The sequence below is a fragment of the Manis javanica genome, chromosome 6 (assembly GCF_040802235.1).
Source record: "Manis javanica isolate MJ-LG chromosome 6, MJ_LKY, whole genome shotgun sequence".
NCBI classification, from domain to species: domain Eukaryota; kingdom Metazoa; phylum Chordata; class Mammalia; order Pholidota; family Manidae; genus Manis; species Manis javanica.
The window spans coordinates 22418438-22442896 of NC_133161.1; the positions used below are offsets into that span (position 1 = coordinate 22418438).

The window sequence follows — 24459 nt, forward strand, 5'->3', positions numbered from 1 at the left end:
GTAACCCAAGGAGGCAGGGAGACCGGCTGCCCCAGAGGCTGAGAGCTGTGAACTTGTATTTATTTTCCGAGTCTCCCCAGCTGGTATGCAGACCTCATGCCCACCCCTTCCCATCTTCCTGTGGGGCTGCTGCCCTTCTGAGGCAGGACTAGGGCTCAGGGGTTGAGGTATCTATCCTTCAGGGAGGCAGGCACCACCCAGCGAGATGACAGACGCCAGAAGCCCTCCCTGAACAAAGACTGGGTGGGAGGCGGCCTGGTGTGTCCCCACCCCGCCTCCCCCAGCGCCTGCGGAGCCGCGACCACAGACAGCGAGGCGGAGCGAGCATGGCGGGGTCCCGGGCAGCTCCGCCGGCTCTCATCCTGCAGCTCACCACCTTGGTGAGCCTGGCTCTGGCCTCAGGAATAGGCGGGGGTAAGTCGGGCCTGGAAGGCTTGGGGGACCCCACCTCTTGCTCAGTCCAGTCTGCAGGAACGAGCTGGGGCCTCCGTGGGCTGCCTCGGGGTGCACGCGCCTCCAGGCCAGCCGCAGTCCTCCCTGGCGGAGGAGCCAGCACCACGGGGGCAGCACGGAGGATAAGGCCCGGGGTCCAGGCGAGGGAGGGGGCTTCCTGCTGTGGCCTCCGGAGGAATTCCTGCAGGCAGCGGTTGGGGGAGAAGTTGCCGTGAATTCTGGGAGTCTGAAGTTAATTATTTATCTTGGGGGTGGGGGGAAGGAGGCGGAAAGGAGGCCCGCTGTGGGAGCTGACTGTCTCTGTGTCTGGCCTTGCCCTTGGCGCGGCGTGGCAGGAAAAGAGGCGTGGGCTGAGGAGAGGGGAGCTGAGGACAGTTCCGTGGGAGCGATCATGCTTTGCCCAATAATCAGGAGCAATTTGTGCAGGTCTCCAGGCAGGAGACTGGCCCTGTCTTTCCTGAGGGTCCCAGAGTACCCCCAGCTTCTCCCTGACTCCCTTATTGTGCCTTCTTATGATAACCTGGAGGAGTGGCCTTAGAGGAGGAACCATGGGGGAGCTTAAACCATGGAGAGTTTAAGATGCTAAGACCCCATCCTTGGCCACCTGTCACTGGGCTGGAAAGGAACATAGGTACAGGAGCCAAAGCAGGACAGTGCTTTCCAGGTGACAGGTTACCCTGGCAAGGGAGGGAGCTGGGAACATGCACAAGGGGTTCAGGTGCACGCACCTGTTGGGGTGTTAGTGTTACAGAAAAGAACTGAAAAGCCTTGACTGGATCTCTCATGGAAGAACCAAGCGGAGCTCGGAGGTCTTGGAGTGTTGAGGTTTTATTTTACACCGGTGGGCTCAGACAGGAGTCATCTCCCAAGGTCTGAGCCCCAAACAAAGGCAAGGGGAGCAATATATATTTTTCTGCTTCCTTACATGCAACACTTCTACATGCACAGCAAGCACGCAAGGGGGAGGGAGCTTGGGTGGTGAGTGCCTGGCAGAGCGGGAATTAAGGGAGGGTTCTGTTGTTTTTGCTGAGAAGCAGAAGGGAGCCACCTGGACTAGATTGCTGTCCTTGTAAGTTTTTCCCTATCATTAGAACCCTGGATGTGGTGGGTAGGAGGGCAGGCTGAAAAGATGGGTGGCATTTGTAAAGGGGACATTTGGGAACCTTCAGATGTGTGGTTCAGAACCGTGTTCCAGAGAAGGGGAGCAAGTGGAGGCAGGGGACAGCTGTGACCAGCCTTCTGAGTGGAGGGAGAGGGAGAGGGGAGAGGGGGGTGGGCTGGGCACAACTGGGTGAGACCAGAGACTGAGGGGTGGCAGGAGCATGGGAGCAGGAAGCTGAGCCCAGATTTCTGAGGGGTGGGGATGGAGTCAACCAAGCCCAGAAATTCAGGGCATAGCCGGTTTGGCAGAAAGAAGACAGCTTAAGTTTTGGACTAGAATGTCCAAACCCCTGTTGGTGGTGGCAGGGAATGGGCAGTGGGTGGCATTGTTCCCCAGCCCCACAGGACTTGTGTCTGTGATAACGCCTTTCAGCCACCTGAGGCCCCACCTCACTAATGAGTTGCCTCCCTGAGAAAGACCCTCTGCTCTCCCTCCTCCTCTTTGTCTCCCTCCAGACCCTGCACTGCCCTGGCCCAAGTGAAGACGGTGACCTGGACATACTCCCCTGGCTGGGGACCTTTCAGAGTCAGGGAGCCTGCAGGGAGGGTTTGCACCTGACGAGGCTGGGCTGGGTCATTTCTGTCCACTCAGGGCTCCCTCCTTCTCCTCCAGGCCTTCACTCCTGCACCCTCACAGGCCATACCTCCTTTCCTGGATTGGGGGTAGGCAGGTGGACAGGGGTGAGGCACAGCGTGACCCTCCTCCTCTGCATGGTTTGGAAGACAGAAGCCAGGAAACCTTGCTAGCCCCTCACTCCTAGGCCCACCCTGGATTCTTGTGCCTTTCAGGTGGGGCCTTCCCCAGGGACCCCCCTGGGCATGCTGACATCCATGACGACCAGCAGCGGGTACCAGCCCACTCCTTAGCCCCTGCTGGGGCCCCCCAAAAGCAGGAGCACCCCCTGGAGGAGCGATGGGGAAGGCTGGAGGCGGAGGTGATGAAGCTCAAAGAGCAGGTGCCACCAGAGGCCAGTTGGGTGTGGATCCGGTCGGACAGGCCTTGTGTAGGGGGAGGAAAGAAAGGCTGGACTTAGGGGCCCCTGGGGCCTTAAAACAGAGGTTTGTTTTAAATACACATGGAAAGGTTCTTATCTAAACATTTGTTATAACATTGGTTCTTTCATACAAATGTCAATCCAGATTTTCATATTCTGCCATGTATTGGGCAAACATTTTGGAGCGCCTACTATACATAAAGCACCATGAGGAAAGATTTTGGATGGATAAAGGTCTTTTACTGTTGTGGAGGGGGGATTGGATCCCCTTGCTTCCAAAGGAAGGGCCTGGGGGCCCATGCTCCCCTGGGAACCTGCACAGACCCCAGGCCCTGAGATCTGTGACTTTCTCGAGGCATCTTTCTGAGCCAGATGAGTGCAGAGGGACCCACTTCTCTGGAACTGTCAGATTTCCTTCTCATTCTGCCTCAGTCTTCATACCCCACAGAGCTGTGGGACATGGTGGGGGACACTGAGCCAGTACCTCCTATCACCTGCCCTCCTCTGTCCCCCAGAACAGGGAACTGCAAGTGAGGGTGAGGCAACTGGAATCCTGTGAGTGTCTCCCAGCCTCTCTCCAGTGCTGGGGGCTGGGGCGAGCCTGGCCGGAGGGGGCTCATTGGGAGCTTGATGCCTGCACAGTCTGTGTCTGCCAGGATGGGGTGGCACGCTGCGGCCTCAAACCCGGCCTGCCCTGTCGCCGTGGTGAGTGCAAATATTTGGAACATACTTATGCTAAAAAAGTATGAGTTGTCTATCTTGGAATTCAAATTTGACTGAGCATCCTGTCTTTTGTCTGGCCACCCTACTCCAGGAAGAATTCCAGTTGGTAGTGCAAAAGGTGGGTCAGGGGTTCAGGAGACTGGTGAGGGCAGGAAATGTAGCCTGGGAGTCTTGGCCAGAGATGAGGAATGAGGTCTTGGAAGTTGATAGATCTCCAAGTTAAGGGGCACACACACGTACAGCTGGGGGACTAATGCCCTAGGGCCACTGCTAACCCATGTGATATTTTTGGCAAAATAATTTAAAAAGCTCCCTTTCCTCAGCACTTTCACCTGTTGTAAAATAATGGAAATCTGCTGATTATGTTAGAGTTGGACACTTTACTGTCATCTGCTGGGAAGTGTAGTAAATACACAAAATGTAAAATCTCAGATGTTAATCACCTGAACGCTGCCCCTTTGATGTGGCACCTTGTGGTGCTTTTACCCCAGTCCTCTAGTCTCCCCTGGGGCCTGGCTCTGCTTTTGCAGACTGCCCTGGAGGTCACAGGGCTGGGGACATGTGGCACCCAGAGCCCTGTGTCATCTGCACTTGCTGGGAAGGGAACTCAGAGCCCAGCCCCAGCCACCACCCATGTTCTCTGCTGCTTGGCATACCTCCAACTTGGCAGTGCCAGGCCCAGTCTGGGGGCCACACAGGGCTGCTTCTCCTTCCCAGGCATTGATGCCTGAGCCTGCTAGGCCTGCAAGGCCAGCAGAGTGACTCAGCTGGGCAGTGGAGAGGGAGGGAGGCTCAGTGTCTGCCCTGCAGGGAGGGACCATGCAGTGCCAGGGGCCCTCATGCTCAGAGCTCAGCTGCCTGAGAGCTACACCCCACGTGGGGAGTGCTGCCCCATCTGCTGGCCAGGTGACCACACCACCCCCTCCCCGCCCCTAGCCTCAGAGGGTGCAGGACTACTTGGGTCATGCCTCCCCTCGGGTGATGTCCACTCACCCTGCTCTTTGCTGACCAGCCTGTCATCCTGGTAACCCTCCCCAGGCTGTGAGTATGAGGGAAAGCTGTATGAGGAGGGGACCAGCTTCCCGTCCAGCTCCAACCCTTGTCTCCGGTGCTCCTGCCTGGTGAGTACCCACACCCTCTCCCAGGCCCTGCTCCTCCTTGGACACCCCCTGCCCCACCCTGGGCCACATCTGCCACACCTCAGCATGCCTTCCAAGACCCACTGCCAGTGAGGTCCACTTGCCATCCTGACCCTGGCACCACCCCTGCAAGAGTGCCTGACGCTTGCCCACCCTACCCTCCCTGGGAGCCAGACCCAGAGGTTTTACAGCTGTTGGTTTTACAGAAGAGCCTGGTTCACTGTGTGCCCATGAGCTGCCCACCCAGCCCCTGCCCTGAGCCAGTCCTGAAGCCTGGGCACTGCTGCCCAGCTTGCCGAGGTAAGAGCCTTAGACCCTTCCCTGGTGGAGCTCCAGAACGGGGTTGTCACACCATTTCCTCAACTCCAGGGCCCACTTTGCTGGCCTCTGGCCTGGGGGTTTGGTCAGTGGGAAAGCAGTGCCTGACCAAACCTACTCTGGAGCTGGAATGTCTGGGCTCAAATCCATCCCTTGCCGTGGCTGTGCACCTCTGAGGGAGATACCCCATGCCTCTGCTCCCCATTTGTAACTTGTGGATAATGATATATACCTTAATAAATGTTGACTATTATTATCTGCTTTGTGCACATAAGACCCTCAAGGCATAGCAGTAGAGGGTGACCCTGAGTCGCACACCACTGCAGGATTAGAGCAGGCCCCAGATACTGCAAAAACTCAGAGGAAGGAGACCTAATCCAGCCTGCGTGCAGGAAGGAAAGACGGACGTGTCCTGAGCAAACAAGGATAAAGAGCAGTTAGCTAGGTGAAGGGCAGAATAAGGCAGAGGGCATTCCAGGAAGAGAGGACAGCTTAAACAAAGGCCTGGGACTGACACTCAGTGTGAAGCAGGAAGGTGCAAACAGGCACAAAGGGCCAAAACTGAGAGTGAGAGATAAAGAGGGGCTGGAGAGAGTTGGTGGGTGGACACGTTCATGCTGGGTCCCAGAGGGCCTGGAAGGGCAGGCTGAGGAGCTTGGACCTTACATTGCCAAAGGCACTGGGAACCCTGGAGGAACCTAGACAGTGGCCCGGCCTGGGCTGGGCTTCGGAGAGAGCCCTCTGGGGGCAAGCGGGTGGGCGTGGGGCAGGCTGAAGCCGCGGTCCTGGCTGGCTCCCACCAGGCCTCCTCTCTGTCCCTCTTGCCCCCAGCCTCAGGCTGCACAGAAGGCGGCTCTCGCTGGGAGCATGGCCAAGAGTGGACCACACCTGGGGACCCCTGCCGGATCTGCCGGTGCCTGGTGAGCCCTAATCTGCTCCTGTGCTCCCCCCAGCCACGTCCTGCCACAGGCCCACTGTGTTCATTCCTTCATTCCACTGAGCACATCCCAGAGGCACAGGGGGGGGACAGAGATGGAGTAGGCCTGATCCTCAGCGCTGTGAGGGTGGGGACAGGACCGCACCCCTCTGTATGCCCAGCTCTGAGCACAGGAGATGTGCCACATAGGTTTGTAAATCAAACTCAAGGAGCTTACAGGCTCTGAGGCGGGGCCAGGGCTGGTGGGCTGGAGCAGGGCAGGGTGTGTGCCCTGTGGCTGAGCTCCAGGGAGGGAGACTGACTTGGTGCATCCAGAACAGAGCCGACCCATTGCAGCCGCTCCTGCGTGTGGCCTGAGCCCTCAGAATGAGGCTCTCTGTTTGAGACAGGCTCTAAATGTGAAATACACACCAGATTTCAAAGACTTAGTACAAAAGAAAGGAATGTAGACTACCTCATTAATACTTTATGTTGATTATGTGTTGAAATCATCTTTTAGATACACTGGGTTGAGTGGAATATATTAAAATTACATTTCATCTCTTTACTTTTTGAAATTTGTCTACTAGAGAATTTAAAGTAACATGTGACTTGCAGTATATTTCTATTGGGCAGCACAGATCTGTAATGTCTTCACGGAAAGGGTATTTGCGTAGGTTTTAAAGGATGGGTAGGATTTGAACAGGGAGAAATGGGAAAAGACACTCAAGGTGCTATAGACTGAATGTTTGTGTGCCCCCAACCCCCAATTCATATGTTGAAATCCTCGCCCAAGTGGTGGTATTTAGATGTGGGGCCTTTGGGAGGTGGTTAGGTTATGAGGGCGGAGCTCTCCTGATTTTATAAGATTGGCGACCTTATAAAAGGAGCCCCAGAGAGCTAGCTCCTCTTATCAGCCGTGAGAACTCTGCAAGAAGACAGCTGTGTAGGAGCCGGGAAGCAGTTCCTCACCAGACACGGAGTCTGTCCGCGCCTTGATCTTGGCCTTCCCAGCCTCCAGAACTGTGAGAAATAAATGTCTGTTGTTTATAAGGCACCCAATCTATGGGGTATTACAGCCGCCCACAGGGACTGAAACACCAGGTGTAGGGAACGGTCAGGGAAAAGCCTCCAGGAGGTGGGCACATGGAGGCCTGATGTCCAGGCAGGGTGCATCCTGAGGAGGAACATTTCATGGGCGCTGACGCCAGAACCACACTGCTGCCTGACAGCCTGCCAAGGACTGAGGACTCCACCGTGAAGGCCATGGGGGCACCCAAACCCTTTGCAGCCATGTGCTTCCCCTGCTTGTTCACACTGACACACACACACACACACACACACCCAAGTTGTGAGAAGAGTCACTGGCTGCCTAGACACTTAGAAGGCTGGAGGTAGTGAGTCCAGATACAGGTGTGAACTCAGGGGCTGGGGTTTGTCTGGGAAAGGCCATGGGGAATAGTAGCAACTACTGTTTAACTGCCAGCTTCCAGAGCTGGAAGCCACGCCAGACACCTTATCTCATTTCATTCCCAATACAAGGCTATGAGGACAGGACTATGACTGCCTTTCCCTCTGTATGGGCAAACTGGGTCACAGAGCACTTCAGGAACATGCTAGGTCATACATCTGCATTAGTTTCCTAGGGCTGCCATAATAGACTACCACAGAGTGGCTTAAACAACTGTTGTCCCATCTAGAGGCTATAAGTCCAAGATCAGGGTGCCAGCAAGGGTTGATCCTTTCAGAGGGCTGTGAGGGAGGATCTGCCCCAGGCTTCTCCTCAGGCTTCTGGTAGCTTCCTGGCAACTGTTGATGTCCCTGGCCTTCTCCCTTTACACATTGCCCTCCCTGTGTGTGTGTGTGTGTGTGTGTGTGTGTGTGTCCAAATTTCCCTTTTATAAGGACACTGTTCATTGAATTGGGGGCCACCCCACTCCAGGATGACCTTATTTCAACTTAACTGATTACATCTGCAATGACCCTATTTCCAAATATGGTCACACCAAGGTACTAGGGGTTAGGACTTCACCTTGGAATTTTGGGAGATCACAGTTTAAGTCATAACAATATCTAATAAGTGGATAGCTGGACTCAAAACTGCTTCTGTTAATTGGCTGAGCTCTGATGGCCCCTTGTCCTGCCCACTCTGCCTTGTCCCAGGAGGGCCACATCCAGTGCCGCCAGCAAGAATGCACCAGCCTGTGCCCATACCCTGCCCGGCCCCTCCCAGGCACCTGCTGCCCTGTGTGTGATGGTGAGTCAGAGGGTGGAGCCCGGAGGGGCTCAGAGAGTATGGTCTGCTCAGGTCAGGTCTCCCATGAAGGCCAGGACATGGGCAGTGGGGGACTCCTAAGGAAGGTCTAAGGTGTCCTTTTCCCAATAGGCTGTTTCCTAAATGGGCGGGAGTACCACAGCGGGGAGCCCATGGGCTCCGAGGACCCCTGCTTGCACTGCCACTGCGCTGTGAGTGTGGCTGCCTGGCAGGGAGGGGCTGGTTGCCAGGCCTGCCTCTTGCATGCTGACCAGGCCCTGTTGGCAGAACGGGAGTGTCCAGTGTGAACCTCCGTCCTGCCCACCTGCACCCTGCAGGCACCCAGGCAGGATCCCTGGGCAGTGCTGCCCAGGCTGTGATGGTGAGTGGGGGACTCGAGTCACCAGAACAGGGGCAAGCACTGGCCCAAGAGAGGCTCTGGGTGCAGGGGTGGGGTTTGCTTCCCTTGGACCTATGGGGAGCCCTCTTGAATTATGTATAGCACAGGAGAAATCCTTGATAAACCCAAGCTCCTATCACCATGGGTGACGGGCATGTTCTCACCTAACCTCATGGCAAACTGGATACCATGGTGGGGCCCTCCCTCCAGAGGCTGGGGTGGCTGGCAGGGCCTCTTAGAGGACACAGTGGCTATCCTCATCATGTTTGGGGGGTTGCCTCAAGGTGGCATGGGGCTTTCCAATCAGCTTCCAGCCCTGTCCCTGGTCCTCCTGTCCAGGATGTGAGTTCCAGGGACACCAGTATCAGAGCAAGGAGACCTTCAGACTCCAAGAGGGTGGCCGCTGCATTCTCTGCTCCTGCCAGGTAGCCAGCCCGCCTTCCCACACCCCAGCTCTGTCTCATTCTTTGAGGGCCCTTCACCCAGCTTCCTTCCTAGGCTGGCGATGTCTCCTGTGAGGAGCAGGAGTGCCCGGTTGCCCCCTGCTCCCTGCCTGACTCTGGCCCCCAGCTCTGCCCAGGTGTGTGTGTGGAGGGAGAGGGGAAGACACTGCCATGAAGGGGCGCTGTTCCAGTGGCTGCACGTGGAGGGGTATTTCCTTCACAGTAGTGGAGCCCACCAGCCATTCCAGTGTGTGTTCAGATGCTGCCATGGCGATGGCAAAGCCAGGGTCCTGGGGAGGGTCCTGTGGTCTGGGAGGTCAGGGATGGGTGGAGGTGTCTGGGCTGCATGGTGACAGCCCCCTTTCCTGAAGCCTGCACGCTCGATGGAGAGGAGTTTGCAGAGGGCGTCCAGTGGGAGCCTGATGGTCGGCCCTGCACAGCCTGCTCCTGTCAAGATGGGGCGCCCGTATGCGGGGCTGTGCTCTGCTCCCCAGTCCCCTGCCAGCACCCTACCCAGCCCCCTGGTGAGTGCCCTACCCTGACCCAGCTTTCTTCCCCTGCTCTGTCCAGCCTACCCTGGTCAGCTGGGTTCTGGCCACCTGCCCCACACAGGTGCCTGCTGCCCCAGCTGTGATAGCTGCACCTACCACGGCCAAGTGTACGCCAATGGGCAGAACTTCACAGATGCAGACAGCCCTTGCCACACCTGCCACTGCAAGGTACCTCATCGGGCTGCTGCCCTGCTGGGTGCCCCCTGGGCCCACCCTCACCATCCTCGCCCCTGCTCCTAGGATGGGACTGTGAGGTGTGCCCTGGTCGACTGCCCTCCCACAACCTGTGCCAGGCCCCAGAGTGACCCTGGCCAGTGCTGCCCCAGGTGCCCAGGTATGTGCTTACTGCCCCTGTCTGGCTGGAGAGCCCTAGACCCTGCTCTCCCAGGGCCCCATGAGTCCAACAGACACCTTAAAAAGCAACAGCCTTCTGCATTGTTTTCAGTCTGACACAGCTTAGAACTCTCTGGAATTCACAGTGTATGGGTGGGAGGGAGAGTAGAGATTTATCCCTTCATGTTACTACACCACTCTTTCCTCTCATTCTTTATTTCCTCTTCTAGTACCCACCCCCCTACTCAGATTAATTTGTGTGTCTACCTGTATAACACAGGTTCATGCAGCAAACATTTGGGTCTGCTTGCTATGTGGGACCTAGGGACTGGAATGCTGTGTGGCCTCACCCCTGCCTGCATGGGCAGTCTGTGCTAGGGTGTGTGTCACAAACACATGCACACATACACAAGTATGTGCTCAGAGAGATACCCATGCCTGTATACACAATGCCCCTCCTCCACTCCTTCCCCGGGGCCAGCTTCCAAGTGGCACTTGCACAGTCTGTGCCCCCATTCCTGCCTGCCCCCAATGACCAGACTGCATCCTGGAGAAACAAGTGTTCGTGGACAGTGAGAGCTTCTCTCACCCCCGAGACCCCTGCCAAGAGTGCCAATGTCAGGAAGGCCATGCCCACTGCCAGCCTCGGGCCTGCCCCAGGGCCCCCTGTGCCCACCCGCTGCCTGGTCCCTGCTGTCAGAACGACTGCAATGGTGAGGTGGATGGGCTGGGGCCGGGGGTCTTCTGGAATAGCTTGGCCCCCTCTTTGGGAATTTAGGGCTGGAGAGGCAGCATACCCTGAGGGTCACAGGGCCCCTCCCAGGCCTCTAGCTGCTCCCTCCCCTAGGATGTGCCTTTGGCGGGAAAGAGTACCCCAGTGGAGCAGACTTCCCCCACCCCTCCGACCCTTGCCGCCTGTGTCGCTGTCTGGTGAGTCTGCTGCCTGAGGGGGAGGAGGAGTCCCGGGGGAAAGGGGTAGGACTTCGGGAGGCCAGAAGAGGCCCGCCAAGACGGGGGTGGGAAGAAGAGGGACCTCCCACCGCTAATGGGGCCTGTCGTGGTCCACCTGTCTGTCGCAGAGCGGCAACGTGCAGTGCCTGGCTCGCCGCTGCCCACCGCCGCCCTGTCCAGAGCCAGTCCAGCTGCCAGGAAAGTGCTGCCTGCAGTGTCCCGGTAGGAGCCGCCCCCCGCCGGACCGCCCCTCCGCAGCCTCTCCCTGGATGCCCTGACCCGCGCTCTCCTGCTGCAGCCGCCTTCTCCAGCTGCCCGAGGCCCGGGAGCGCGGTCCCTGCCCGGCACCAGGAGCATTTCTCTGCACCCAACAACCCCTGCCACCGTTGCCTCTGCCTCCATGGCTCTGTGTCCTGCCAGCGGCTGCCCTGCCCACCCGTGCCCTGTGCCCACCCGCGCCAGGGGCCCTGCTGCCCCTCTTGCAATGGTAACACCATGACGGTGCCCCTGCCAACTTAGGCAGCGCCCTCGCCACCCTGCCACCTGCTTCCTCCAGCTCCACGCTGGGACCTCGCCCTCCCTGGTGCCCCTCTTACTCCATGTCCCCCTTCCTCCAGCCCCAGGGGTGGCACCACCCAGGTATCCCCCTTCCTACAAGCCTGCCCCTCCCCTGTTGGGGTTCTCACTAAGAATGTGGAGGGACAGCTGTGGGTCTGGCCAACAGCCACCATGCCCTCCCATCCCTCCCCTGTCGGCATGGCCTGCCCTCTAGGCTGCCTGTACCAGGGGAAGGAGTTTGCCAGCGGGGAGCGCTTCCCTTCACCCATTGCCTCGTGCCACATCTGCCTCTGCTGGCAGGGCAGCGTCAGCTGCGAGCCCAGGACCTGTGCTGCTGCGCAGTGCCCTTTCCCTGCCAGGGGTGACTGCTGTCCTGCCTGTGATGGTGAGAGTTAGAGGGCTTGGAGGGCTGGGTGGCGTCATTCTATATTGCCCCTCAGTGGGTCCAGAATATTTATTACAATAAGAAAAAAGCACTGGACTAAAACTTGGATTTTCTTCTGTTGCTTATGCTATTCAGCTGTGTGACCTGGGATAAGTTTCACAACCTCTCTAGGCCTAATCTTTTTTTTTCAATCAAAAAATACTTTTTAAAAATGTGTATTTTTGTAAGATACACATAACATAAAATGTACTATCTTAACCATTTTCAAGTGTAACTCCAGGCCTAATTTCAACCCCTCTAAACAAGAGAGTTGAACAAGACCCAATTCCCCATCTTTGGTCTTATACCAACCACCCTAGCAACTTTTGCTACCTAACCCCTACCTTTTTTAACTTAGTATTTTTCTTCAAATTAACTCACTTTTTGATTTAAATTTATTTAGAAATCTTTATATCATACTGTAAATGGAAAGTTAGATTTGCCGGGAATAGAAGATTACCATAAAAATTAATACAATTAAAAATACAATATTAAATTCAACTCAGATAATTTTGCCTGCCAAAGGGTTTGAGCCTGACTCACCCTCTTTTTCTTTAAAGACTTAATTTTTTTAGAGCAGTTTTAGGTTCACAGCAAAATTGAGAAGGTGCAGAGAGTGCTCTCATATCTGCTGCCCCCGCTCGTGTATAGCCTCCCCCATTATCAACATCCCCCCACCTCAGTGGCACGTTGGTTATAACTGGTGAGCCCACACTGACACATCATAATTACCCAAAGCCCCCTCTCGTTTTTAAGTAGGAGGTCAGTAAGTGTCAGAGAGGTGCTAAGGACAAGCTGCCACCACCCCAGGGCCCCCTCTCCAACCCTGATTCATCAGAGGGCTGGGAAGAGCCCTGGAAATGGGGTATCTGGGTTCTGCACCACCCAAGTCATCTCAGGCTATTCCTGCTCCCCCAGGTTGGGAAAATTGGTGTAGTTTGGCAGGGCGGTGGCCTGCTGAATATTTAACCTGAGGGACAGATCCCATATAGGTCTTGCCCCGTAGACTGCTGGCTGAAGGGGTGAAAGTTTGCCCTTCTGCTAGCTGACCACCCCTGAGACTCCTTTGCCCACCGGCCTGGATGGAGCCCTCCCATGCCAGTTGCTGGGTCTTTGAGGCCTCGGACTGAGGCCAGGCCCCGGCTCTGCTCCCCTCTCACCCCTCTGCCCTCCCCCTGCCTCTCCCTGTCCTCTTTCAAAGGCTGTGAGTATCTAGGGGAGTCCTACCTGAGCAGCCAGGAGTTCCTGGATCCCCGAGATCCCTGCAACCTGTGTGCCTGCCTCGGAGGCTTCGTGACCTGTGGCCGCCGGCCCTGTGAGCCTCTGGGCTGCAGCCACCCACTAACCCTGCCTGGGCACTGCTGCCCAACCTGCCAGGGTAGGCCATCACCCGCCCCTGCTGGCGCTCCCAGAGGCCTAGAGTCACTGTTACCCCCACCCCAAGACAGCCGCACAGCGAACCCACCCTGCATTTTCCTCAGACTCCTCATACCACATCCATGCACTCCTCTCTGTCCCTTCTGCCACCTCAAACTGATGGTTTCACCAAGTAACTGGTCCTGTGCTTCTAGACCTTCCTGGTCTTAAATTGTTTTGCTGCCTTCCTAAAATACCGGGTCATCAGACTCAAACCCGTTCAGTGCTCCACTGCCCTTGAGTCACCAGTTATGAGGGGCACCTTCCCACCTGGCTTCCTTAGCCCACCCTCCCCAGCCCAGCCGGTGTCTTACCTTTGTTTCCGGAGTGCCCCACAGGGGCCCCACAGACAGCAGTCTCTGCTGCCCCCTCCAGGCCTCATTCCTTCATGCATGCAAACCTCACACCTGCAGTCCCCTTGAAGTTCCTTCCTCCCACCCCTCACCTGCCCAGCCACTCCAGGCCATATTCTCACTCCCTAAGCTTTGGCGGAGACCCCCAGCTGTGCATGTGTGTGTGTGCATGAGTGTGTGTGTCAGTGGAGGGCTCTGTTGATGGCACCTCCTCTACCGCATACCCCACTCCGCCAGGATGCCTCTATCATGGGGTCGCTGCTGCCCCTGGAGAGACCCTTCCTGACCCGCTTGATCCCACCTGCTCCCTCTGCACCTGCCAGGTAACCTTTCATCCCTTGACCTTTCTCTCAGGCCAGGGAGGGGCTGTCTCCTCCACCCAGGTTCTCACAGGGAACCCTCTAGTGGGACAGGACTAGATTCAGGTCTCCTGGGCCAAGGAGGTGTCTTGGGCCTGGCAGGCCCAGTGAGGCCACCTGCCATGAGGCAGCGTGTAGCCTGCTTCGAGGTTGCGATGACACAGGAGTCAGGAAGTGGCAGTTGACCTCTCTTCCCCAGGAAGGTTTCATGCACTGCCAGAAGAAGCCATGTCCTCCAGTCCTCTGCCCCCACCCCTCTCCAGGACCCTGCTTCTGCCCTGTTTGCCACAGTGAGCTGCCCTCCATGTGCCCCAGCCCCCGTGCCCATCCCTACCTCTCCTCCCTCCCTTTCTGCCAGGCCTGAGGCTGGACAGGGCAAGGTGGCCCAGCCCCCAGCCAGGAAATGTGTTGCCTACAGGCTGCATCTCCCAGGGCCGGGAGCACCAGGACGGGGAGGAGTTTGAGGGGCCTCCAGGCAGCTGTGAGTGGTGTCGCTGTCAGGTATGGTAGGGAGCGGGCAGAGGGGCCTGGGACAGGGGCTGGGCCACGGTGCCTCTGGAGTACCTGGCCTAGGGGGCAAGTCACTGATGCTGCCTCTCCTGCAGGCTGGCCAGATAAGCTGCGTGCGGCTGCGGTGCCCACCCCTTCCCTGCACACAGCAGGTCACAGAGCAGGGAAGCTGCTGCCCTCGCTGCAGAGGTATGCCCAGTCTGGGGCTGCCCCCTGGTTCCTGCCCCTGGGCCCGATGCCCACTCATCTGCCCCACCTCTCTCCTCCCAGCCTTCCCACCTCCCTGCCCACCCACCTGCCCTCTCACACCTCAGCTCTTGAACTCTCACCCTTGCTCACCCTCAGCTCTTCCAACCTCTCCCTGCCTCCCACCTTCCCAGACAATCTCACTGTCCAAGCTCCCCTCTTCCTTTTAATAACACTCCATTATTAATAATAATGATACTTAACATTTACTGGGCACATACAACATGCCAGACTCTGAGCTAACGCTTCATCTCATGTGATCCACACAATGATCTCATCAGATAGGCACTATTGTTATTCCTATTTTACAGGTGAGAAAACCAAGGTACAGAGAGGTAACACAACTTGCCTGCAGTCACTCAGCTAGTAGGTGGTGAGCCAGATTTGCACTGAGTCCATCTGGCTCTAGAATATGAGCCTTTCGGAACCTGCCTGCTGCCCCCTGCCCCATGCACCACTGCACTGGTGTAGCTTCCACAGAGCCAGCACAGTGTCATCTCACTTGCCCCTGAGGAAGGCAGGACAGATGAAATCCCCATTTAACAGATGAGAAGACTGAGGCTTGGAGAGATTAAGTTCCCTTGGGCACATGGTTAGGGATAGAGACTTTCATTCATTCCACGTGCATGTATTACATGCCTGCTACATGCCAGGTGCTGCTGCCAGCGCTGGGCCACAATGAATAGTGCCTGCCGTCTGGCACTTGGCCTAGAAAACAAGTAGACACAGAACAAGATAAGAACCCAGGGTTCTGACCCTGGTCCAGTCCTTTCCTCTCCACCATAGGCAGGAGTTCTGCCCCAGGCCACCTACCCACCATCCCTGCAAGCCCCCTCCAGGCACACACATGCCCCCTCCAGGCACACACACTTGACCTAGAAAACAAGCAGACACAGAACAAGATAAGAACCCAGGGATTCTGACCCTGGTCCAGTGCTTTCCTCTCCACCACAGGCAGGAGTTCTGCCCCAGGCCACCTTTCCACCATCCTGCAAGCCCCCCTCTGGGCACACACATGCCCTGCTGACCACCGAGGGTGGGGGTCAAGGGCTGTCATGAGGGTGTTGTCACCTGTGCCTGCATCCAGTGCATCAGCTCCTGCGCCCAGCCCCACCAGGAGCCCAGGGACTGCTGCCCTCGATGCTCCAGTAACCTGGGAACCAAGGAACCTGGAAATCTGGGGGAGGGGCAGGGGAAGTAGGGAGGCAAAGCCTGGTCACCATCTCCCTACCTTTGTACTGGGCTGGGTGGCAGAAATGGGCTGAACAGGAGAAGTGGCCCCAATTCTTGCACATACCTCAGTCCCTTGGGCTTGCAGGTTGAGAGGAGAGACCCCCACCCCCACCCCGCCAGCACTGCTGCCAACCTAAAGGCTCCCTGGTCCTGTTCTGCTCTTACCCCACCCCCCAAGACTGTGAGCACAAGGGTCGAAAGTATGAACCAGGGCAGAGCTTCCAGCCTGGGGCAGACCCCTGTGAAGTGTGCATCTGTGAGGTAGGTGAGGGGGGATCACTGTGGAGCCCGCAACCTGTGGGGAGCAGGCACCGTGGGGGTCAGAGATAGGAGTGTTCCCTGGGGCCAGGAGGGCGGCGGGGTTGGGGGTTGCGCTGTGCCAGGTGTTAGACACAGGGCACAGGTGCCGGGTGGGGGGCAGTGGGCAGGCCCCCCTGGCGGCAGTATAGGGTGTGTGTACAAGCTCCCCCACACCTTGTAGCCTAGAAGAGTTCTTTTTAAAATAACCAAACTTTTCTTTGCTAAACCAAAAATGAAAGAGGATTTATCCTCCTGGAGTCAAGGTGCTGGGGCTATGGGTGTGCCCCGGGCCCAAGATGTCTGGGGCCCAGTGGCAGTATAGGGTGTCTGTAGGAGGTGGGTGAGACACCTGAGAAGTGGTTGGGGGCCATACTGGGGAAATGCCGTTTGAAAGGAAATGGTGAGCAATGGAAGGGTGTTGAGCTGGTGACTGACATCATATGTCAGGAGATTGGGCAGTGGAAGGAAGGAGGATGGCATGGGAGAGGATAGGAGGGTCAAGGGTCACACAAAGACTCAGGCCCAAGTGACTGGAAAAAGAAAGGGACACCGTTTCCAGAGATTAGGGTATGAGGCGAGGAGCAAGTCTAGGGAGGCATTCAGTCTTACCTGCCCGAGGTACATCCCGGAGGAGGTGCAGCAGGCAGATGGAGGGGCCTGGAGTCCAGGCGAAGAGGGAGACTCCTGGCTTCCATGGTCAGGAAGCCTTCCATGGCCCTGCTCACTCATCCTCATTGCAGCTGCAGCCTGAGGGGCCTCCCAGCCTTCGCTGTCACCGGAGGCAGTGTCCCAGCCTCGTGGGCTGCCCCACCAGCCATCTCCTGCCCCCTGGGCCCCAGCACTGCTGCCCAACCTGTGCCCGTAAGTCCCCAGATATGAGGGTAGATAAGAGGGGAGGGCTGCCCCCCCCCCCCCAGAGTGACAGTGGAAAAGCCAGCCAGCTCTTCTCTGCAGCCCTAGCCCCAGCCCTTTCCCGGGTCCAGTGGACTGTTCTGGAAGCCCATGCCGGGTGGGTAAGGCCTGCAGGGCCCCAACAGGAGCTGGGGAAGCTGTTAGAGAATCCCTTGACTCTGCAGTTTGTGGAGTGTCTTGCCCAGCAGGTGGCACTGCGGGTGGGACCTGTGCCGGCTTCTTGAGGGCAGTGATGTGTAGACTAGAGAGACTAAGGAGTGGGGAGAGCTATTCTTATCAACATTTGCTAGGATGTGCTTCCAGGAAAGAGAGGAGGACTAGCATTTATTAAGCACCTACTGCATGCCATGCACTGCACTTGGTGCTTTCAATAGTATCTTTGACTTCTCCCACTTACCCAGTGAGGGAGGTATTACTCCCTTTTTACAGATGAAAAAAATAAGGTTCAGAGAGGTTGATCAATCTTCCCCAAATACACAGGCACCAGGATTAGAACGTGGCATGCCTCTCTGGGTCTTTGTGCGTCCTCGTGCTCTTCTAGCCAGATGGTATGAAAGGAAGTGGGGGAGGGACGGGCCAGGCAGCCTGGCAGTCCTTAGCCATCTCAGCCTGAGGAAGGAACACTGTTTCCAAGCTCCCCCACACCTTGTAGCCTAGAAGAGTTCTTTTTAAAATAACCAAACTTTTCTTTGCTAAACCAAAAATGAAAGAGGATTTATCCTCCTGGAGTCAAGGTGCTGGGGCTATGGGTGTGCCCCGGGCCCAAGTTGTCTGAGGCCCAGTGGGCAAGTGGGGTGAGGTGGGCTTTCACCCTCTGGCCCTCCCTCACCCTCCTCCGCTGCCTTCTTGTCTCCACAGAGACATTGAGTGACTGCGCACAGGGCCTGCTGGGGGCTGAGCTGGCCCCGCCCGACCCCTGCCACACCTGTCGGTGCCAGGTGAGCGCCCTGCCTTGGGCTCCCTCTCCTTCCTCCTCTGTGGCTGTGACTGCAATTCCTCTCCTATAGCAGCTCTTGGCTCCTCACTCACTCACTTGTCCCAAATGTCACCCCTGGCCTAGGCCCTACTCCCCACTATACCCTGCCCCTCCCTGCTGTTCTCTACCTATGGCGTTCACACACCCTTCCACAGGACCTGACTTGGCTCTGTATTCACCGGGCCTGTCCCGAGCTCAGCTGTCCCCTGTCAGAGCACCATACCCCCCCTGAGAGCTGCTGCCCCATGTGCCCAGGTACGTGCCAGCCTTGACCTGCATCCTCAGAGCATAAGCCCAGGAGGGAGACAGGAGGGTGGACATCCATGAGCCAGCAGCCGGGGGTCTGCACTCTGAATGCAGGCCTCTTTCTTTTGTGCATATCAAAGGCTGGTCATTGGGGTGGAGAAGAGACCTGCAAGGCAAGGGGAAGCAGGGAATGAAGTCTGGATTCTCAAGGCCTAGCCTGAGACTTGTCAGTGGGCTCAGGAAGCCCAGAGCCACTAGCAGGGCATTGCACTGTTGAGCTGGCAGCCCAGAGGAAGCTTCCGGGGCTCTTTAGACGTCGCTCGCACTGATGCGGGGCCTGCCATCTAGTAGCTCACCTGGATACTGGTTGAAGAAATCAACACCATCACGATGCTAATGGAATGGGGTGGGGGCAGTCCCCTGCTATGGACCTTCAGGGTGAGCTCTAGGGAGGATGGGTGCAGTTGAAAAGTGCTCCCCATCCCTGTTCCTTCCTCCTCAGAATGTGTGGTGGAGGCGGAGGGCCGGAGAGTGGCAGACGGCGCAAGCTGGCGGGACTCCAACAACAGCTGCATTACTTGCACCTGCCATGTGAGCTGGAGGTGGGAGGGTGAGGGGTGGAGGACCTTGTAGATGGATAAAGGGAGGAGCCTCAGGACACTGGACCAGAGAATACGGAGTCTTTGAGGTAATGAGGAAAAGGTGCCCCCTCTGGGTGAGCACGCGCATAGGCCCCTGAGCTGCAGCAAGGAGCTGAGGGCTGGATTTCATCCCCCACTTGAACATGAAGCAGGTTTTTTTGTGCGTCAGTGTCCAAGATAGAAGGGGCTGCTGCCTCTGTCTATGACCCAGGAGGCCCCCAGATGTGTGAGGCCCAGGACCCCAGGCCCTGCAGGAAGTCCCTACAGCACAGACGTTTGTCTTCAGGGGGGCCACGTGGAGTGTCGCCAGGAGGAGTGCCAGACCCTCTCCTGCCCCCACGGCTGGGCAAAGGTGCGAGAGGCTGGCAACTGCTGTGAGCAATGCCAAGGTGAGGGCCAGGATGATGGGGTGAGCGAGACCCAGTGTAAGGGACAGGCAGCTGATCCTGCCACTCTCCTGTTCCCTTAGCCCCTGCCCAGTCGTGTGCGCACCAGGGCCGGGCAGTGGCCTCTGGGGAGCGGTGGGCCGTGGATGCTTGCACCAGTTGCTCTTGCGTGGCCGGCACCGTGCGCTGCCAGAGCCAGCGCTGCCCGCCGCTCTCCTGTGGCCCCGTGAGTGCCGCGGTCTAGGGCGGTGGGGTAAGTGGGCGCGTGGCACCGCCATCCAAATGCGACCAGGCGGGAGAGAGGAGGCTGGGCTGGGACAACTCCGAGGCCGAGCGGTTAGTGGACCGGGGTCCTGCAGTTCCCAGTGTGGTCACGAGGTGGTGCGCTGAGCCTGCTCACAGTGAGCCTGGGCGCCTGAGTCGCAGGCCCCCAGAGACCCCCGGGCGATCTTCGATCCTTAGGGAGGCTCTGCATGGGGCACGGCGGGTAGGGCTATATATCTAATGGTGTCTGGGGCTGAGGCCAGGCCGAGGCCCCCTTCCTAAGACCCGGCAGCTGCTGCCCCCGCTGCCTGCGCCGGCCGGCTTCCTGCATGGCCTTCGGAGACCCCCATTACCGCACCTTCGATGGCCGCCTGCTGCACTTCCAGGGCAGCTGCAGCTATGTGCTGGCCAAGGACTGCCATGGAGGCGACTTCAGGTGCGCAACCCCCTCCCGTTCTCCCTAACTCTCTACACCTGTCCCTGCTGACCACTACACCTGGACTACTACACCGCAGCGTGCACGTGACCAACGATGACCGGGGCAGGAGGGGCGTGGCCTGGACCCAGGAGGTGACGGTGTTGCTGGGGGACTTGGCGGTGCAGCTACTCCAAGGCGGGGCGGTCACGGTGAGCAGAGCCAGGAGCCGGAACGTCGATCCCGCGCTGTCCACTGCTGGGTCCGGAAGTCGCTCCTACTCCCTACCCCCTTCTCTAGGTGGGCCGGCGCCCAGTGGCCTTACCCTTCCTGCAGGAGCCCCTGCTGTATGTGGAGCTGCGGGGACGCACAGTGATCCTGCACGCCCAGCCAGGGCTCCAGGTGCCGTGCCAGGGTGAGGGGGTGTGTGGGAGCCTTGGCCCTGTTCAGGCTTCTGAATCTGTGGAGGGAGTTGGAGATACCAGCTAAGGGGGCCAGAGGAGGCCAAGGAGATGAGAGCTCTGGTTCTGAGGGGAGGAAAGGAACCACGGTCAGAAACCTTGGGTGCAGTGAAAGTTCTGAGCAACGTTTCTAATCTTGGTTGAGCTACCAACACACTGGAGCTCTTAGGCCATACCAACTCTCTCTAGGGCTCAGTTTTCTCATCTGCAAAATGGGGGATGGGTTGAGGGGATGTCAAGGTCTTCCATGTGGTTTCTGAGATTCCTCCCAACTCCCATGTCAAAGAGTAAATCACTCCCTGTTTCCAGCAAGAAGCACAGTTTGTAAATTCATAAAATAAGGCTTGTCTACACTTCTGATCTGTACTCTGCTTTGTCCTCTGTAAGGCCCTAAGGCCCATGAGAAAGTGAATCTCTGGAAGTGGGTTGCATTTCCCCTGGGGGTCCAGTTCAGGGACCGGAGAAGGTGCCCTCCTGCCAGAGCCATGGGCAGCTCTGCACATTTGTATCTGCCCGGGGCTCGCGCAGCAGGTGTCCACTTGGCTTTGCCACAAGGCAGCCTCCCTTCCACAGGGAGTCTCCAGCCGCCTGTTCTCCTCTGCGGCATGCAGCATGCTGACCTAGGGCACAGGACTGGACGGTGGGCGTCTTGGGGTCCCTACCCTTCCCAACTCCCCAGTCCCAGCCTCTCCACACAGGTGCTGTGGGATGGGCAGTCCCAGGTGGAGGTGAGAGTGCCGGGCTCCTACCGGGGCCAGGTCTGTGGGCTCTGCGGGAACTTCAATGGCTTTGCCCAGGATGATCTCCGGGGCCCAGAGGGGCTGCTCCTGCCTACTGAGGCTGCGTTTGGGAATAGCTGGCAGGTGAGCAGCACAGGAGCTGGATGCCTTGGGGGGGCACAGTTGAGCATGAATCTCAGAGCAACCTTCTGTATGGAAAGGGGGGATAGACACAGGTTGGTCTTTGGGGCTTCAGGGTGGTTTGGGGGCTTCCAGCTGTCATGGTTCGGGGGGAGGCAGGCTGGCCTGTTGAAAGAGTCATCATCTGAATCCCAAGCCCTGACTTGCTGCTCGCTGGCTATGTGACCGTAGACAAGTTACTTACCTGCTCTGGGCTTCGCTTCGTTCTTCTGTAAGAGGAGGCTAAGGATAAAGTAGCTGATGCTTCCTTTGTTCTTGAGGGAAGGTTTTTGAAGCTTAAGCAAAATACTTGGAAACTGTTCTGAAGAACATAGCCCACAAAGATGCTGTCTCACTGGGGACACTCTCCTCACCTAGGTCCCAGAGGGGCAGGGACCTCATCGGTCCTGTTCCCAGGGCCTCGAGGTGGATCCGTGCCGGGCAGCAGGTTACCGTGCCAGGCGGGAGGCTAATGCCCGGTGTGGGGTGCTCAAGTCCTCCCCATTCAGCCGCTGCCATGCTGTGGTGCCACCAGAGCCCTTCTTTGCCGCCTGTGTGTATGACCTATGTGCTTGTGGCCCCGGCTCCTCAGCTGATGCCTGCCTCTGTGATGCCCTAGAAGCCTACGCCAGCCACTGTCGCCAGGCAGGGGTGACCCCTGCTTGGCGGGGCCCCAGGTTCTGTGGTAAGGGGACAATGCCCAGTGAGGGCTGAGAAAGGGGGTGGCACAGAGGGCTCAGGTCTAGGTAGGGAAGACACAGGGAGGGCTGCAAGGGTGAGCATGGCCACTGGAATGCTGCCGGGGGTGTCCCTGTGACCCTGACTTCCACTCCGCCTGCAGTGCTGGGCTGCCCCCTGGACCGTGGCTTCGTGTTTGATGAGTGTGGCCCGCCCTGTCCCCGCACCTGCTTCAACCAGCATGTTCCCCTGGGGGAGCTGGCAGCCCACTGTGTGAGGCCTTGCGTTCCTGGATGCCAGTGCCCTGCAGGCCTGGTAGAGCACGAGGCCCACTGCATTGCACCAGAGGCCTGTCCTCCAGTCCAACTCACTGGCGACCAGCCACCAAGTGCTGTGCCCAGCCCCAGTCAGGAGCCCCAGGAGGCACCCTGAGCCAGGACAACACTGGGACACATCAGGCCACAAGCCATCCTTTGGAGAACAGCTCCCACCCCAGCTACAGCTGCGGAGAGACTGCCCCACCTGGGCACTGGAGGCCTGAACCTGTGTCCCACAAAGACCTAGCTGTGTTCAGTCAGAAGCAGTAAACTTGGGGCCTGCTGTGAGGCTGACTTGTGTGTATGTGTGTTTCCTCTTGGTGCTGGGGTGGTGCTATGGGCTGTGTCGAACATGGGGTCTAATGGTCAATGTCTCCAGTGTCAGAGTGGTGACAGCTGTGGGGACTGAGCCCTGGACCTTGCTCACTCCTTGCACCTGTGTCCCTGGGCTGCCCCCACCTGGTGCTGCCTGGGACACCCTGCAGTAGGCAGAAGGAGGACCTAGGTGTCCTTGTCTGAGCCCTGCGCTCACACTGTGCAGTAAGCACGGCCCATGGCCACCATGTGGGTCCCTCTAGGGATCCATGTGGAATTCTGCAGGGTTGAGGAACCTGAAGAAGGGGTTCAGTCTCCACATGACATGCCCTTTCCTCTTGGTTTGGGGTTACTGCATGCTAGGCACTCCTGGCCACTCTAAGAGCTGGTGACACAGGGACCCCATGTCTGGGGGCGGGGAGCAGGAACAACAGAAGATGTTTTTCAAGTGCATTCACAGCCACACCTGTGTGCGGTGAAGACCTCTGGTAGGGGGAAGAACATGGGTTCTGAAATAGAAAAAAAAAATTTTTGAGAAGTCTCCTTTCAAAGAGAACTCTGTTTTGAGTTCTCTCTGCCACCCAGTGGCTGTGTGACCTTGGTGTTTTAGGACCTTGGCTAGAAGATCCGGGTGACTCTGTCACACTGCCAGGTCCCTAATACTTCAATGGGAGTGAAGAGAGCCCTGGCTTGGACTGAGAGCACTGGCGCGCTAGTCCGCCTGCTTCTGCTGTGGCCCGCAGAGCTGGCTCCATTCCCTCAATGGAGGGTCCCAGGGCTGCTTGTGACAGCGGAGGATGTGAAGAGCATAGATCACTTTGTGAGTTCATTCACTCCCCTTGCTGTAACCGGTACAAACTGTGCCCTCATCTGATGTTTCTCCTATGCGGACGAGGAAGAAACAGAGTGACCGATGGACAGTACTTTGCACACGGACAGCTTGGATCACATGCTCTCCATCGTCCTGTGCGATGCTCACACTCAGGGACCCTGTTTTCCCAGAGCCAGTTTACCACCTGGCCATCTGTCTCCGTATGAGGGAGACATTGCCACATGTTATTAGGGGCTTGCTTTCTGGGGACATTTTCTTATCTGTGAATGTGGGATGATAATTACAGCACCTACTTCACAGAGTTGCTTTGCAGAATGTTTACATGTACATAGAGTTTTCTGTCCTATAGTTTTGGCATATAGCAAGCTATTGGTAGCTGCTGCCCATTTTGGGCATATTACATGCCTATATAATGCAGTTGCCAGCTTCATATGTATATGTACGTGTATATGTAAAACAGATACTCATTCGGGATTACAAACAGATGCACACACCTCTCCCTCCGGTAGGGTCACACTCTTCACCCCACACTGCCACCCCCAAGAATAAGAAATCTGTATCAGAGTCAGGCCAGAGTCTCTGTGCGACTTGACTGGGGTCCAGGCCCTGTTCAGATGTCAGAGCCCTGCATTACTGAGTTCAGGGGGCTTTGTCTCCTTGCTCCTGTCTTCCTCCTTTCTCCAGGCTCCAGTTGCAGAGGGAGAGGAGAAGGCCTGGCCCCTACCCCATGGAGCAGGCTGCCATACCTGGGGGCCTAAGGCTTCCTTGTAGTCCTAAACAGGCCTTGGCTCTGTACCAGTACCTCTTCAGGTGCCCTGCCGGCCTGGGCCAGCTCCGGACTGCATTGCAGCAGTGAGGAGGGAAGGCACTGTCTCTGAGGGGCAGGCGGGAGCCTGACTGCGCCTCATACCCCCAGGTGCAAGAGGGCCAAGCCTGTCCCTCGGGCCCAGAGCTGCCTGCGGTGCCACTGGAAATGGAGCAAAGCCTCCAGGCCCAGGAGCAGGTAAGGACTGGCAGCAGGGTATGCAGAAGGCAGGGTGGGTACCCCCTCTCACCCTAGCACCCCATCTTTCTGCAGCTC

At 57.5% G+C, this 24459-nt stretch overlaps 1 protein-coding gene across 5 annotated transcripts; it reads left to right on the plus strand.

Moving 5' to 3' along the window:
• Positions 1–22: 22 nt before the first annotated feature.
• Positions 23–22519, plus strand: KCP (kielin cysteine rich BMP regulator). Of its 5 annotated transcripts, none has more exons than XM_017652224.3 (38): positions 38–414; positions 2404–2570; positions 3125–3314; positions 3424–3450; positions 4371–4453; positions 4678–4771; positions 5621–5709; positions 7869–7962; positions 8092–8171; positions 8248–8341; positions 8699–8784; positions 8858–8939; positions 9174–9326; positions 9415–9521; positions 9594–9687; positions 10226–10399; positions 10534–10616; positions 10766–10859; positions 10936–11124; positions 11410–11580; positions 12821–12997; positions 13626–13711; positions 13947–14037; positions 14166–14248; positions 14353–14446; positions 15915–15997; positions 16777–16897; positions 17807–17886; positions 18080–18179; positions 18673–18761; positions 19098–19200; positions 19281–19423; positions 19725–19897; positions 19977–20088; positions 20177–20278; positions 21036–21200; positions 21615–21921; positions 22078–22519. In XM_017652224.3, the coding sequence occupies exons 1-38, from the start codon at positions 327–329 to the stop codon at positions 22344–22346; spliced, it is 4617 nt and encodes a 1538-aa protein (XP_017507713.3). In that variant the 5' UTR covers positions 38–326; the 3' UTR covers positions 22347–22519. The 5 variants fall into 5 exon arrangements, 4 of the variants coding, with proteins under 4 accessions (XP_017507713.3, XP_073094580.1, XP_073094581.1 ...); XM_073238479.1 differs by having other exon boundaries at positions 2404–2549; XR_012132140.1 differs by lacking the exon at positions 22078–22519 and having other exon boundaries at positions 23–414; positions 20177–20291; positions 21615–21752.
• The last annotated feature ends 1940 nt before the right edge of the window (positions 22520–24459 follow it).

What these genes read in the sequence shown, in the direction of transcription:
- KCP (XM_017652224.3), top strand. Translation starts at nt 327, where the DNA reads ATGGCGGGGTCCCGGGCAGCTCCGCCGGCTCTCATCCTGCAGCTCACC. An exon ending in TCCAGTTGGTAGTGCAAAAG is followed by an intron (nt 3,451 to 4,370) that starts GTGGGTCAGGGG and finishes AACCCTCCCCAG; the next exon opens with GCTGTGAGTATGAGGGAAAG. An exon ending in GCACCCTACCCAGCCCCCTG is followed by an intron (nt 9,327 to 9,414) that starts GTGAGTGCCCTA and finishes TGCCCCACACAG; the next exon opens with GTGCCTGCTGCCCCAGCTGT.